Here is a 16,101-nt window from a genome sequence, read left to right on the forward strand (position 1 = left end):
GCTCCAGTATTTGGGGTGGACGCTTTAGTTGCACAATAAAGGGAAAAAACTGTCAGCTTTCTGGAATCACCTTGAGGGGGAGGAACTGGCCAGACAGACAAACTGCTGTTGAGGAAGTGAAACAGTGGCCAGCACCTGCTGTTGGAAAGAATTGAGACTGTAGTGAAGGACTGAGATAGTTGTCTGAGCTTCAGTGTGCATATGCGGGACTCTCTGTAGCCCAGTAGCTTATGGGACTATGGTCTCTGGCAGTAAATCGGGTGGGAGCAATGGCCAGGAAGATCCTAGAAAGCTCTCTGATTATCAATCATTAAGGATAGCACATAGAAATGACAGTCCGGTCACAAAGAGCCACAGCTAGGTTCTTTCTTTTTAGGAAAAAAAAAGAAAAAGTATTAAAATGAGATGCCATTTTTTTTTTTTTTAACCTGCCAGATTGGCTCTTTTTTCTTCTTCTCTGTTTTAAAGAAAGCGGTACCCTCTGCTGATGAGGCTGCAGGGAAATTGGTGCCCATGTACCGCTGGGAGCTGGAAGAACTTTTGTGGAACACAGGTTGGCACATGTAAGAGTCTTAATTGTTCCCTAGCTTTTGAGCCAGCAGTTCTCTTTCCAGAAATGTATCGTAAGGAAATAGAGACTGAACGCAGCGCATGAGAGTTGTGTTTCAGGGTACTGAGGGAAGCCTTCCCAGGTTGAGGAAATCGTTCTACATCTTGTACCTCATCTATAAAATGGGCTCCTACAAGGATCAAATGTAACCGTATTCTAAAAGAGTGTTTAAAACCATGCCTGGTCCTGTTAGGTGGGCAGTAATGGAGCTGCTACTTATTTTGACTATTTTGTTTATCTGTGTGTTCGGAGATCCATGGGCATTTATCGCAGCATTAACAGCAAAATACCAAGAATTGTTTTTAAGTGTCTGATTTGGTAAAGGATGCAGGATCTGTGCAGGTATTAGTTGTAACCTTACAGAGAATATTTGACGTCATGGGAAAGACTGCATGCGAAGTTAAGTGGACAGTTCAGGCCATACGTGATACAAGGCATCCAGGATTGCTAAGGAAAATCTGTACCTGTAGGTGCAGAGGAAAAACAGCTTGAGAAACCACCTGTCTAGCCTCAGGTCTATAATTTTCTAGCTGGTTTAGAAGCACCGTTGTTTTTATTTTAGCTTTAGAGACTCATTGTGTACATCTAGACTTTATATATACATATGTTCATATACATATATATATATATATATATATATAATGAGCTCATACTACTTTAATCAGGAGAAGTTATTTAAAATAAATTTAACATCATGAGCTGCCAGATTGAGTCCGTAATGGGCCAGATGGCTTGTTTTTACATCGTCTCCTCGCCTGTGCTCCACAGTCCAATAGCAAGAAGGGAGAGGAAATTGGGGGAACCCGAAAAAGCTGTAGGTATTGGCAAAGCAGCTACAGTACCTTAAGTACTATTTGTAACTGGAGTGGGGAAAGTGTTCTGTTGAGCTGGTGGGGGATGCACAGGGAAGGATGGCTGAAAGATTGGGGTGTGTGAGCTATGCACCTGCAGAATTGAAGAACCAGCCATCAATACAGTGAGGAGTTGAAGCTACAGTGCTTGCTGTGACACGGGACTTCTTCAGATCTGGGAAGGGTCAGTGCCCTGTGGTTGGTTAAATCCAGGACTGGAGCACCATTAGGGCGACTGTTGGACAGAGGATGTTGTAGAGAAGCCTTCATGTGACTCTGGGTAGAGACTTGAATAAGTTCCTAAGTGTAAGCAAACAAGTTCTGGGTAGCTGACAGGATTTCCCCAAATCTGTATTCACAGTACTACAGAGGGTAAGAAATAGTTACATTGTCTTGCCTTTTTTTTTTTTTTAATCTACATACATTGTAAAAACAGCAAGAACTTAAAAAAAAAATCCCCAACTATCAGCTCATGTGTTCCCACAGCATGCCCAGGCTGGGGTTGTGAGACCTACCAGTTCTGCCTCTGATCTCGTGACCAGTTCCCCTCCAGCCGCCGCCAGCCCCCCTCAGTCCCTGGCTGTAACCAGAGCACTGTGATGGCTGGGTTCCCTGCCCAGTGGACTGAGCTAGCAGTTTTCACTTCTAGGCTAATTTATGGTCACACTGGAAATGGCACCAATGTAGGGTCTGGATGATTCTTGGGGCCTTCCGGGCATGAGGGACCTGTCCCAGCATGTGTGTTCTCTGACCTGCCTATGGTGACAGAAGAATCTTCCTTAAGGTTGTTGGGAAATTGCTACCAAGTAGATGGAATCTCACCTATTTATGGTTTAACCCTCACAGACTTACATGCGGCAGCAGACAAACACTGTTACTGTATAAAGTTCAGAATGCAATTAGATATGGCTCTTCAGTAGATTCTGAGCTAAACAGATGCGGGTATTATTTTTTGCCCCTTGAAAGAAGTTTCTATTTATCTTAGAATCTGTTTGCCTGTGGGATTTTTTTAAAACTTTTTTTGGGGGGTGGGGCGGGGAGGTGAGGTTGTTGAGGGGATACTTAATGCATTGGTGGTGTTTTTCTCTCTACTCTCTTTCAGTCTGATTTGGCCATGCTCCTGTGCCTTGGGCTGCCCTCCTCCTTTTATTTAGAATCAGTTTTCACTTCATTGGGGGAAATCTTTCTGAAGTTGGAACCATGAATGTTTTGAATGGTGTATTGAAATTCTGCCCAAGTCAAGAATGGCCATTTATTCAACCTTGCCAACCAAAGAGCTCTACCTGGAATTTTCCCAGTTTTGTATTCTTGCCTTGATGCCTCCCTGTCCAGCCTCACAGCCCGCCCCCTTCCACGAGGCTGTGCCGAGAGTGAATCTCCCGTGCTGATGAGGATGCGTACATCAGAGCAAGGTCATGGTGCACGTGTATTCTTGAAGGTGCACTATCTAGAGTCTTATTCTGGACAGTTCCCTTTGGCTTTTGACATGATCTCATTTGTTCAGAAAAGTTGTAAAAATAGAACAAAGAATCCTCGTCATCCAGACTCCCCAGACATTATATTACCTCATATTAATTTCCCTCACGCATAATATATATATCTATCTTACACACATGTCCACATCCCTTCATGTAAGCACACCACACTGATTAAAATAAAACTGACATGCAGATGGTGTTCGTCTACAGATCTTATTTTCCCAGTTGTCTCAGTTATGTTCCTTATAAGAAAAAAAAAAATCTGTTACTTGTTACATTCAGTTGTCAGATCTCCTCTCCCTTCATCCCAAACAGTCTTTGTATCTGTCTCTAGGTCTCCTGACACTGACATTTCTGAAAAGAGCAGGACATTTTGTAGATTTTCCTCAACTGGGATTTATCTGCTCTTCCCTCTTGATTACATTCAGGTTTTGCATTTTTGGCAGGCATGGGCGCGGGAAGGGGTGCTGTGTTCTCAGTGTATCCTGTCAGGAGGCACACGGTGTCTTGTTTGTCTCTCTGCTGGTGATGTGAACTTTGATCACTTGATTAAGGTGGTGTCTGCCAGGTTTCTCCACTGTAGAGTTATTGTTTTTCCTTCTGTAATTAATCAGTGTCTGTGGGGAGATTCTTCGAGGCTGTAAAAACTTGCATCCATTAGTTTCAGTGTCATTGATTCTTTCCTGAATGGATTGTTATTACCGTGATGGGTACCAAAGAGTGATTTCCTAACTCCGTACTTTTTTCTACATTTATTTGTTGGGTTTCTACCCTAAGGAAGAACTCGCTTTTCTTGTTTATTTTGTTTTTCATTATAGAAATACGGACTTGTAAGTTCTTATTTTGTGCACGGGACTGCAGTCCTCTGCTCTCATTTAATTTTCTTGTTGAAATTATCCTAGGTATGGTGGGTAGAAGCCTGTCAAGCCTCTTTTGTCACTGGGCTATGGGTAGGGACTCACCTCTCTTCCTTCTCTATCATTTGAGAAATCCTCCTCATTCCATCCGTGCAAGGTACACCAAGCTCTGCTCCAGTCCAAGAACTGACCATTTTTTTCAAAGGATCTCTGGTTCCAGTGGGCATCTTAAACTATTAGAAAAACAAGAACAGAAACAGACCAACAACCCAACTCCCTCCTGGAAAAATCCACAAAGGATGCATTTAGGGATCATTTTTCTTTTTTAAAGTATCTCAATCTCTCCCATGACCTTAGTTTTCTCCATTGTTTATTACATGTTGGCCGTAGAGGACACAGGTGAACGACATATGGAGCCTGATCTCATGGCAACAGGTAACCAACTATCGCAGTATAATGACCTCAGGGTTTCAGGCTGTGGCCATGTTCAAAAGTTTTTTTCTGTCTTTATCTTTTTCCCTCCCTCCCTCCCTCTTTCCCTCCCCCCTCCCTCCCCTTCCCTCTCCCTCTGTGCAAAAAGTTAAAAAAGGTTAAAGTTGGTAAAAGAACCAGATTGATCACTGGGGAATGCAAAGAATCTCCACCTTCTAAAGGCCGCCTGATGGAATTTCCTGGCCACAGCAAAACCATCTGCTTCACTATTTGCAAGAGCAGGGAGTGCGGTATTTTACAGTAGAAACATTCCATCTGGGAGCTTTGGTAATCTTGAGAAAGATTTTCATTTATTTTCAACTGCACTCTTAATTCCACATAAACTCCTCTCATTTCTCTCACTTCCACCCTGAAGCTAGGTAGAAGGCTTGTACCTAATCTTCTTTGTAGTGGCAGGCAGGGCTTCTTAGGGTTGAGGCTGGTTGCCTTGCTTGACCATGGGACTTCTCTCTTTTCTGTGCTCTTGAGCTGTTCTTGTCATCTCTGAACATCCATGAGGAATGTTCCACTTTGTCGGTATCCCTCCTCCTGGATTGCCTGGAGTGGCTTATGCCATTCTTCATGTGCAGATAAGGGAAAACCAGAGTGCTACAAACCCACTGAGTGAGTTCCAAGAGTACAGAGTGCTGCTGTTGCCAAAGGTCACTTGATATACATGGCCGCCATTTTGCTTTGGGCTTCTGCTTAATTTGTGTCAAGTTAAAACCTTAGTTGTGTGTGTATTTGCATGAACGGCTACTAATCCACACTACTTTTCTTCTTTATTGATTTAGCTAATATCCTGAATTTAACTACCAGGCTTCATATTTGTCTTGGTAAAATTTTGTCTTGTTACTTTGGGGTCTTTGGTTTCAGTGGCCAAGGTCTTCTTTATTTTTATGTTTTTTGGTCTTAATTTCACTATGTCGCCTATTAATCACTCCTTGTAACTTTAGGTTTTCTGTGTATGCTTGGTCTGATACCTCAAGTTGTTGATTTAAGAGAACAGAACAAACACAAGACAATGGCCTATGGCTTATCACTGGAAGGCAACCTCAACTGATTTGATGCTTTAAGTGCCAGCATCAGCTGTCGCTGTAAAATCATCCAGGCTTCATTTTGTAAAAGAACTTTCCCTATCCTTAAGTAAAGAAATGATACATTTTGGGATACCTTATGGGAATGAAGTATTCCTTATTTCATTGTATTTCTCAGGTCTCAGGGAGCCTCAGTGAGACTAGTCTACATGAGGCTAATTTTCAATTTATTTGACATGACTTTTCATAGTGGATACACCACTAATAGTTCCTCAGGATTACCTTTCTCTTGTAAAGCAATTTCCTAACAATAGCTAATCTTTACTAAACCTAGGAAGAACTTGAATATATAATCTATAGCACTTTTTAAAAAAAAATTCTTTTGCTAGTCCTGGGGCTTGAACTTGGTCCAGGTGCTGTCCAGAAGCTTCTTTTGCTCAAGACTAGTACTCGACCACTTGAGCCGCAGCCCCACTTCTGTACAGCACATTTTTAAAAAGTTTAGTGCCATTAATTTATCCAAAATAGTATACTCAGACATTTGATTCATTCTTCTGGCTTTATTATTTCTAGATTTTGTTTGTTTTTGGTGGAACTTCAGTTTGAACTCAGGATCTTGTGCTAGGCAGGCATTCTACTGCTTAGCTGTGCCTCCCAGTCTTTTTTCCCACCCTGGTCCTAGGGTGTGAACTCAGGGCTTGAGTAATGTCCTTGAGCTTCTTTTGCTCAAGACTAGTGCTCTACCCCTTGATCTATAGCTCCACTCCTGGGTTTTTGTAATTAACTAGAGACAGTCTCATGGACTTCCTTGCCTTGGCTGGCTTTGCACCATGATCCTTAGACCTTAGTCTTCTGAGTGACTAGGATTACAGGTGTGAGCCATTGTTACTTGTTTGTTCATGGTCTCTGTCCTATAAGAATTTAAGCTGGAATCTAATGGTCATTGTATTCCCTAACATTTGACACACAGCAGGTTCACTATAAATAGTGAATTAATAAGTGAATACATTTTCTGACTTCTGGTTTCTAGAATGTGCCTGTCCCCACTCCTCCAACCCCCCTGGGGGGACGGGGAACAACTCCAAATAGTGCATGGGGCCAGTTTTCTAGCACTTAGCTACAAATTTCCTTATGTCTCCTTCCAGCTATCAGAAGATAACCCAAGTGAAAAAGACTTCAGACTCCATGTTTGGATGTCTGGCTTTGTCATATAGATAGTACAGGTTTGGACACCCTCAGTTTTCCTGTCTTTAAAATGGGGATAAAACAGTACCAACTCTTAGAGTGATGCCAGCATCAGGGTGATCTAGTACCCACAAGCGTTAGCACAGGGCCTAACCTAGTTAAGTGATAGCTTCTGTATGAGGCTTTAACTTTTAAAAAAATCTGGTGCAAAGAAGGAAATGACATCATCACCTATGACTTCATTCCTATTGTAAAACTTTTGATGTAAACGTTTAGTGTTTTTACAAGCATACCTGTCCCTGCTTCATTCATTTAACATCTGATGGTTTCCCCAGGTCTGTACATAGTTTCTTTAAAGAAATTTCTTTTTCAAAAAAAAATAACAACATATGGGACTTTCTGCACTCTTCTTTATTTAGCGTTTGTCTTTCCCCCAATTATTTCCATCTCCTCTCCCCCCGCCCCCCCCCCAGTCTCCTGTTATGATAGTTTTATGCATCCATGCATCTCTTGCGGGTAGTTTCTTTAGGATAAATTCCTAGACAGGAAGAATTGCTGAGTCAAAAGGACGTTGCATCCTGGCGGCTCGTGCTGGGAGATGCCTGGGCACCTGTGGGAGGGGGGTGGCTTGTTGCTTCTCCCTAGAGCAGGGCCAGGAGCCCCCAGAGACGCTGGCATCTGCCTGCTGGCTGACGTCTCTGTGATGTCCTGTGGGTTATTCACAGAAGCAACAGTTTCTCACTGTCTCTATTCTCTTTGTTTTTTTTTTTTTCTTTCCTTCCCCTTTGTTTCCCTTCTTGGTTTTCTGCCAAACAGCCCCTTGTGAAAGGACCGCCTAATTAACCCTGTGCTAATTAACAATTTAAAATTACACAGTGCGACTGTTCATGTTTAATTCCCTGGGAGCGGAGCTTCAGCAGCAGCCCCCTCCCTTTCATAGCCATCCACCCTCCCACCCCAGCCTCCTGGTAACTGTTGCTTTTTACCCAGTGCCCTCCCTCCCTCCCTCCCTCCCTCTCTCCCTCCCTCCCTCTCTCTCTCTCTCTCTCTCTCTCTCTCCCTCTCTCTCTCCCCCCCCCTCTCCCTCTCTCAGGGAAAACCACAGAACTGTCTTTGTATGTCTTTTTACTTTCAAGAAGGAGACGGATGCTTTGGTTGAACAACACTGTGGAGTTTTCCCTTTCTAAGCAATCTTTGAAAGGTAGAACTTGCTGTTTGCAGAGATGCAGTGGGGTTTATAGGAGAGGATTTTGTAACTGGGGGGGGGCGTTGAGCATAGGTCAGGGGTTCTTTTTAGGTGGTGCTTGGGTTTGATCTCTGAGCCTGGCACTTGCTAGGCAAGTACTCTATTATTTTTGAGACAGAGACTTATTTCCTGTCTGGATCAGTGCCTGGACCGCGAGCCTGTTTTTCAGTCTCACTCTATAGTGAAAAATAGGTCCTAAGCCAGTGCACCCAACTTCTTTCATTGCAAAGGCGTCTGACAAACTTTTCTGCCTAGGCTGGCCTTGAATCACCACCCGCTGGACCTCAGCCTGTCAAGAAGCTAGGGTTATAGGTGTGGGTTATCAGGACCTGCCTTTGGGAGCTTCTTAATGAAGATTTGAAATTTTTCTGTACAGGATTACATCACAAATGGCAGATTTAAATTCAAAACAAATGCTTATGTAAGAGTGCTAGCCAGCTTACTTCTCTATCTTCCATTGAAGTTTGTCATTGGAGAGATGTGCTTTATTAAAAATCAAACTTGCAAATTGGGTGTCAGTGGCTCCCGCCTGTAATCCTAGCTGATTTGAGGATCACAGTTTGAAGCCAGGAGGCGGATCTGAGGATCATGGTTTGAAGCCAGCCTGTGTAAGAGAGGCCAAGAGTCTCATATCTCTAATTAAGCAACAAAAGGCTGAAAGTGGAGCTGTGGCTCAAGTGGTAGTGTGCTAGACTTGAGCTAACAGCTAAGGCACAACACTCAGGCCCTGAGTTCAAACCCCAGTAACAAACAGCATACACATACACACATACACGCACGCACACACACATATATATCTAACTTACTAAAGTTGAGTGTCTTCTGGAGTGGGGTCTTGAGTGACACACTTGGATGTTTAAAGGGGACTTGAAGTAACCGTGGAAGAAGCCAGCTATAGCCCAGGCTAAGGGTTTCTGTGTGAGCCAGCTCTGGAATGTGTGGGGGCTGGGGGGTGGGGGGCTGAAGAGAGGCGGGTGAGTGCTGTTGGCTGGCGGGGCTGCCCATGGAAGCGCGGGGACCTGCTTGGTTCCCAGGCTGCCCTCTGTAACTGAGGATCATTGATTTTACGGGAAACCATGTTTACAGACAGAGTGCTGATCGACCTGCGGAGTTGACTTCTGCCTCCTTAAGTAAGAACTACCTTTTTCTTATTGACTGGCTGATAAACAGACGACCGGCTGGGTGGGAGAGTGGTAGATGCCCCGAGGTCCGTGAGCTGCCAGACAGGCAGGATGATGAGATTGCTTCATGTCAGTGCTCTTGATTCCCCCAGTCCATTCCCATTCCTGCACCTCTAGGGAACCAGTACAAGTGTGTGTATGTGGGGGGCGGGGGAGAGCCTAAGACCACCCTTTGCTGGTTATCTGGCAATATGGGTACCATGCCCAGAGAAGCTGGCAATCTGCGACATTGGTATACACTGGTGTGTTTTGAATTTCCTGGGGGCGATGTGAAAATGCAATACTGATTGTGTGTGTGTGTGTGTGTGTGTGTGTGTGTGTGTGTGTGTGTGTGTGTGTGTGTGTGTGTGTGTGTGTGTGTGTGTGTGTGTGTGTGTGTGTGTGTGTGTGTGTGTGTGTGTGTGTGTGTGTGTGTGTGTGTGTGTGTAAAAACCATCCCAGCTTACTCTGAGCAAGGCGGTCATCTGTCTTCTTGACACAGCTAGCTTGCGTAGGAAGGAAGCCCAGAGCAGCAGGCAGTGTGGATCCAGAAATGGGATCCTCTTTCCTACAGGCATCTTCATGGACTGCCACTCTCTGTCTCTGTGAATGGCTGGCTGGTCCCTGGCCTGCCACCACAGATAGCCACCTGTCTTTCCAAAGTAGTTACTGTATGATGATCTCTCCATACTTTCTGCTTGGGAGTAGAAAGCAATATGAGTGAGTTGTTTGTTTGTTGGTTTGTTTTTAAAGTCCCAACCCCTTTTCAGGATAGTTGTGGCAGAGGAGGAGGAGGAGGAGGAGGAGGAACGCACAGCAAGCAAAGCCCACCAATTAATTGGTAAACGCTTGCAGGTTTCTCTGGCCCGGCCCGGGCTGGAGAGGAAGATTGGCTTTTGCTGTCGATAAACAAGTCCCTGGTGCAGCATCAAAGCTGTTCTCCTTTATCAATCGTGGCCTCCCCTTCCCGCATGTTCCTGTAACTTACCAAGCATTTATGACATTGATTTTACAATCGGGCTGTTAACCCTCCCGCCCCTTCAGGCTTGCCAACCTTTTTGGCCTGAGCTGTCAATCAGATGTCACCCAGCCAATCAGGAGCATCCCAAAGAAAAGCCACCCTACCTTCTCTCTCACCTGTGTCTCATGGAAGCTTCCGTGGGGCAGTCCCATTGTAGTTGCTATGGGGTGTGGTTTAGTGTAGTCATCCCACTTTGAAATGAACGTGTCTTTTTCTAAGGCACTGGGAACGTTGTTGTCACAGAGGTTATAAATTGAAAGATGAGTATATGCACATTCGTGTTTGAAACAAATCATGATGCATTCTTCCAAAAAGTTATTTCTCCTGAGGCTTCTGGTGAGCCTGCTTTCTCCATTTTTTCCCGAGGGGGAGCTGTTGGCTCACTGTGCAGTCAAGAATCAAGAAATTGGAGAGGAAAAAAAAATTGAATGAGAAGAAGATGGGGGGCTACAGAGGATAGAGAGAGACCAGGGCAGCTTAAACTTCCCGGTGCTGTGAATGAGTCAGGCGGTGTGTTCTCCAGGAAGGAAGCACCGAGAGAGGCTGGCCGGGCATCTGTGGGTAACAGATCAGGGCCCCGCCACGTCCTGTAGGCGCAGTGCTGAGATGGAATCTGTGCTCCCGCAGTGATGCCGACACAGGAGCCAGGCAATCAGTGATCTGTTGCTGCCCTCCCCAGGGATGGGAGGTCTCAGAGGGCAAGTTCAGCTCAGTGGCTTTTTGGAGTCAGAAGCGGAAAAGCCCCAGGGCTGAAGGACAGCTGCTTGGGTAGCAACTAATAACGAAAAGGCAGACATGGAACTGGGGCTTGCTGAGTCCAGCTGCTGACTCAACTTTGTGCTAAGATCCTTAATAGGAAAAAAAAAACAAAACCCAAACCCTCTACCTGCCATGCATCTAACGAGGGCTCTCTCTAGACAGGATGAGGTAGTAGACTGAGTTGGTGGGAGAGTTGGAAGATTGAAGAGTCTGGCTGGTTCTTACTGGAAATATCAAGTTCATTCTTTGTACCTAGTGTCAGTCTATAGAGCTCTTTTTTCTCTTGGTTGGTGCTGAGAATTTGGGTGGGAGTGTGCTGTCTTGTCTTTTACTTGGTAGAGAGCACCCTCAGTATTGCTTCTTGGAAAATGGGACTGAGCCTTCTGAGATGGAGAGGGGAGGAGGGATGCAGCCACAGGCTTTCTTGAGGGATTTTCTTGCCATACAGATGTGGGTATGCTTGCTCTTCATGCCTAGTAGTTCTCAGAGGCCTGTAACTAGACCTATGACCAGGAGGGGCCAAAGCAGCCATTTCCTTCCTACACTGAGCATCCTCGAAGACCCCACCCCTTCTCCCTCCCACCCCACCCCCGTGTCCCCCCTGCAGCAGAAAGCGCGGGCAGCCCGAGATGTCAACGCCTCCTGTCTGTAGGTGGTAGGGCCTTAGTTCTGCGACCACCTTTTGTGCTCTCCTCCATCGTGGCTGACTGCTTAGCCCTGGCCCAAAGCTAGGCTGGTAAAGGATGGGAATTGGAATGTCCAGTGGCACGGAGTCGAGGAGACGTGCCCCTTGCTTCTGCTTGGACCCGGCCGGCCATCGTGATGCACCAGGCAGTGTCCCCAGCTTGCCCCGCGCCTCGTGGCCTCTTGTATTGTGGGTGTGGACAGAAGCCTCTTAGAGCTCTCTGAGCCCGCGGGACCTGAGCCTTGGCCCTCCTAACCTCTTTCCTTTCTCTCTCTCTTTTCCCTCTCTCCCTCCTCCCCCCCTCGCCTCCGCCCTTCAGGTCCGATCTGTCCTGGGTGCCATGAAAGCTCCACGCAGGCCTTACCATGGAAGGCTGTGACTCGCCCGTCATCTCGGGGAAGGACAATGGGTGCGGTATCCCTCAGCACCGGCAATGGACTGAACTCAACAGCACCCACCTCCCCGACAAACCCAGTAGCATGGAGCCGCCCGCAGGCGAGAGCCACGGGCCCCTGGACAGCCTGAGGGCCCCCTTCAACGAGCACCTGTCGGAGAGCAGTGCCGCTGCCTCGGCTGGGCCTCCCGCCGAGCCTGCCAGCAAGGAGGTCAGCTGCAACGAGTGCTCGGTCTCCTTCGCCAGCCTCCAGACCTACATGGAGCATCACTGCCCCGGCGCTCACCCCGCGCCGCCCCTGCGGGAGGAGAGCACGAGCGACACCAGCGAGGAGGGCGACGAGGAGAGCGACGTGGAGAACCTGGCCGGGGAGATCGTCTACCAGCCGGACGGCTCCGCGTACATTGTGGAGAGCCTGAGCCAGCTGACCCAGAGTGGGGGTGCATGCGGCAGTGGGCCTGTCCCTTCTCTCTTCTTGAACTCTCTCCCTGGGGCGGGGGGCAAACAAGGGGACCCTTCGTGTGCTGCACCTGTCTACCCACAGATCATCAACACTTTCCACATAGCCTCATCCTTCGGGAAATGGTTTGATGGCTCAGACCAGGCTTTCCCGAATACCTCAGCCCTGGCGGGGCTCAGTCCCGTCCTGCACAGCTTCCGCGTTTTTGACGTGCGACACAAAAGCAACAAGGATTACCTGAACAGCGACGGCTCTGCCAAAAGCTCCTGCGTATCCAAAGATGTTCCCAACAATGTGGACCTGTCCAAATTCGATGGCTTTGTGCTCTACGGCAAGAGGAAGCCCATCCTGATGTGTTTCTTGTGCAAACTCTCGTTCGGGTACGTCCGTTCGTTTGTGACCCACGCGGTGCACGACCATCGGATGACCCTGAGCGAGGACGAGCGGAAAATTCTTAGCAATAAGAACATCTCCGCTATCATCCAAGGGATTGGCAAAGACAAGGAACCCCTTGTAAGTTTTCTGGAACCAAAAAACAAAAACTTTCAACACCCTTTAGTTTCCACAGCTAACCTCATAGGCCCCGGACATAGTTTTTACGGTAAATTCAGTGGCATTCGAATGGAAGGGGAGGAGGCTCTCCCAGCTGGCACTGCCACTGGTCCCGAGCAGCCCCAGGCTGGTCTCTTGGCCCCTAGCACCCTCTTGAACCTTGGCGGGCTCACCAGCTCGGTCCTGAAGACCCCCATTACCTCAGTCCCCCTGGGGCCTCTGGCTTCCAGTCCTACCAAATCCTCAGAGGGCAAGGACTCTGGGGCAGCCGAAGGAGAGAAGCAAGACTGCTTCTCCGAGAAAGCAGAACCAGCCGAGGAAGAGGAGGCAGAGGAGGAAGAGGAGGAGGAGGAGGTGGAGGAGGAGGAGGAAGACGAGGAGGAGGAAGACGAGGAGGAGGAGGACGAGGGCTGCAAAGGACTCTTTCCAAGCGAGTTGGATGACGAGCTGGAGGACAGACCCCTAGAGGAGTCTGGGGCTGCGGCAGGTGGTAGCAAAAAGGACCTTGCTCTCTCAAACCAAAGCATTTCTAACTCCCCCTTAACACCTAATGTGCTCCAGACCCTGTCAAGGAGCACAGCTTCTACTAGTTCTAATTCCGCTTCTTCCTTTGTTGTCTTTGATGGTGCGAACAGGAGGAATCGTTTAAGCTTTAACAGTGAGGGCGTCAGGGCCAATGTGGCAGAGGGTGGCAGGAGGCTGGACTTCACTGATGAAAGTGCCAATAAAGACAATGCCACAGCACCAGAACCAAATGAAAGCACAGAGGGCGATGATGGGGCCTTCGTCCCCCATCACCAGCATGCCGGCTCCCTCTGCGAGCTTGGGGTTGGGGAGTGCCCCTCGGGGAGTGGCGTGGAGTGCCCCAAATGTGACACGGTCCTGGGCTCCTCCCGCTCGCTGGGCGGCCACATGACCATGATGCATTCTCGTAACTCGTGTAAGACACTCAAGTGCCCCAAGTGTAACTGGCACTATAAGTACCAGCAGACGCTGGAGGCACACATGAAGGAGAAGCACCCGGAGCCGGGGGGCTCCTGTGTCTACTGCAAAAGCGGGCAGCCCCACCCCCGGCTGGCACGAGGCGAGAGCTACACGTGCGGTTACAAGCCTTTCCGCTGCGAGGTGTGTAACTACTCCACAACTACCAAAGGCAACCTCAGTATTCATATGCAGTCCGACAAGCATCTCAACAACATGCAGAACCTGCAGAACGGAGGGGGGGAGCAGGTCTTCAGTCACAGTGCCGGGGCGGCGGCCGCAGCGGCGGCGGCGGCCGCGGCTGCAGCCAATATCAGCAGCTCCTGCGGGGCCCCCTCACCCACCAAACCAAAAACCAAACCCACGTGGCGGTGTGAGGTGTGCGATTACGAGACCAACGTGGCCAGGAACCTCCGAATCCACATGACCAGCGAGAAGCATATGCATAACATGATGTTACTGCAGCAGAACATGACCCAGATCCAACACAACCGCCACCTGGGCCTGGGCAGCCTGCCTTCGCCCGCCGAAGCTGAGCTCTACCAGTACTACCTGGCCCAGAACATGAACCTGCCCAACCTGAAGATGGACAGTGCTGCCTCAGATGCCCAGTTCATGATGAGCGGATTCCAGCTGGATCCCACCGGGCCTATGGCCGCCATGACACCTGCTCTAGGTGAGGCTGACCACCTGTGGGTTGTTTTTGTTTTTTGTTTTTTAAATCCTAGGAATTTCATTGGTGGAGAGTGGGGAGGGGTGGAGACTAGGCTGAGATGATCCTATTGATTGGGTGGATTTTTTTTTTCTGCCTTTTTGAGTTGCTTTGTGGAAACTAGTGGCTTACCATCCAATATTTCCCCTCAAGAATCTCTTGACTCTGTGGACCCATATGGAAGACTTTATGTATTCAACAGAGCTGTGATTGTATTCTGGCCGTGTTAGGCCAGGATTAAAATTCAAGTGTTTCCTCTAGTTTTTGGCTTACGATCAACCTTCTTTACTGTTCCATTCTCCCTTTCTCCTCGTCTCTTGCTTAACTTGAAAAAATCGCCATAATCGCTCAAAACTTTTGGGGTCCATTAAATATTTATCGAAACTTACAGGAAACTGTATAGCTGGGACAATCATCTTAATAAGGGGGAATAGGGACAATTGCCTCAATATTTTTAATAGGACCAATCATCTCAATAAGAATTGGAAACCGTAGCAGACCTTACTCAGATAACCGCAGGCTGGTTCTGGGCCGACCTGGGAACCAGCCAGAGAGATTTCTCAAAAGTGTTCCGTGCATTTATGAGGATCTTGAGGAGAGAGTTGTTCTTTTTCTTTCTTCTTTTGGATGAGTTGTTGATGATTAGAGTCGTTGGGACTTAATTGGGAATTAAATTGCCCTGGAGATACTGTAATGAGTGGTGTGATAGAGGAGAAATGAACAAATTGTAAAATTGTCCATCAAAGAAAGTGAAGTTTTAATAGCAGCTAGATGCTGGTTAATGGAACCTTTGTTGCCAGGAGAAACAACTGTGTTTTAGAGAAGTTGAGTTGGCTGTGTTGAGAGGCCAATGGTGATAGTCGGCCGTTAATGTAACAGTTATTTGAGATAATCAACTCAAAAGAAGAAAAGGATTTGTTTGGCTCATAGTATTGGAGGTTTTGGTTCATGGTCACTTGGTTGGCTTCTTGCTTTGGGGGCCCACAGTATGGCATTGCATTATGGTGGGAGTGCGTGGCAGAGAAAGTTGCTTGTCTCGCAGTGGCTCGAAGTGATAGGCAGAGGAAAAAGGGGGTGGGTGGGTAATCAGGGTCCCAGTGTCCCTTTCAATTGTCCCAAATGACCGTAAGACTTCCGACTAGGTTCTACTTCTTAAAGGCTCCACCACCTGCTAGAGAAGGCTGTGAACCAAGTTGTTAATACATGAGTCTTCGGTGCACACTTAGTCCAAGCAGTAAGTCTTACCAGTTGGATTCATAGATCTAAAATAGGACCAAGAATATATAGGATTTGGTTACAGCACAATGTGAATCTGTGGATAGAAAGAGTCATGGTGACTTCAGAGCTAAAGAGAGCTCCTGTAGTAAGAGGATGCATAAATCAATCAAGGCAGGTACTTAACCACTTGAACTATGCCTCCCAGCCCTGAGAAAGTTTGGATTTGCCTATCATCCTAACTCTTCCCACCTCTCCCTCTGCTCTGCCCGCCATTTGCATTCCATCGTATGGACTTGGCATGGCAAGTCTTATTTGTCTCTGCTTCTTTGGAGGACTTCTCCTGTTCACTCTGGCATCCCACAAGTGACAGCCGAATTTCTCTGTAGAGCGATACTGATGCGCTGAGGTTGGACTTAAAACGTGG

At 47.5% G+C, this 16,101-nt stretch overlaps 1 protein-coding gene across 1 annotated transcript in view; it reads left to right on the forward strand.

The window, feature by feature from the left end:
• Nucleotides 1-16,101, forward strand: part of Zfhx3 (zinc finger homeobox 3) — a 228,515-nt gene that overhangs the window by 65,623 nt on the left and 146,791 nt on the right. The window contains 1 exon segment of the mRNA XM_070026185.1: nucleotides 11,680-14,423. Coding sequence (XP_069882286.1) covers nucleotides 11,726-14,423 — 2,698 coding nt within the window. The 5' untranslated portion in view covers nucleotides 11,680-11,725.

This window comes from Dipodomys merriami, unplaced genomic scaffold (assembly GCF_024711535.1).
Source record: "Dipodomys merriami isolate MVZ:Mamm:240054 unplaced genomic scaffold, mDipMer1.0.p SCAF_176, whole genome shotgun sequence".
Taxonomy (NCBI): domain Eukaryota; kingdom Metazoa; phylum Chordata; class Mammalia; order Rodentia; family Heteromyidae; genus Dipodomys; species Dipodomys merriami.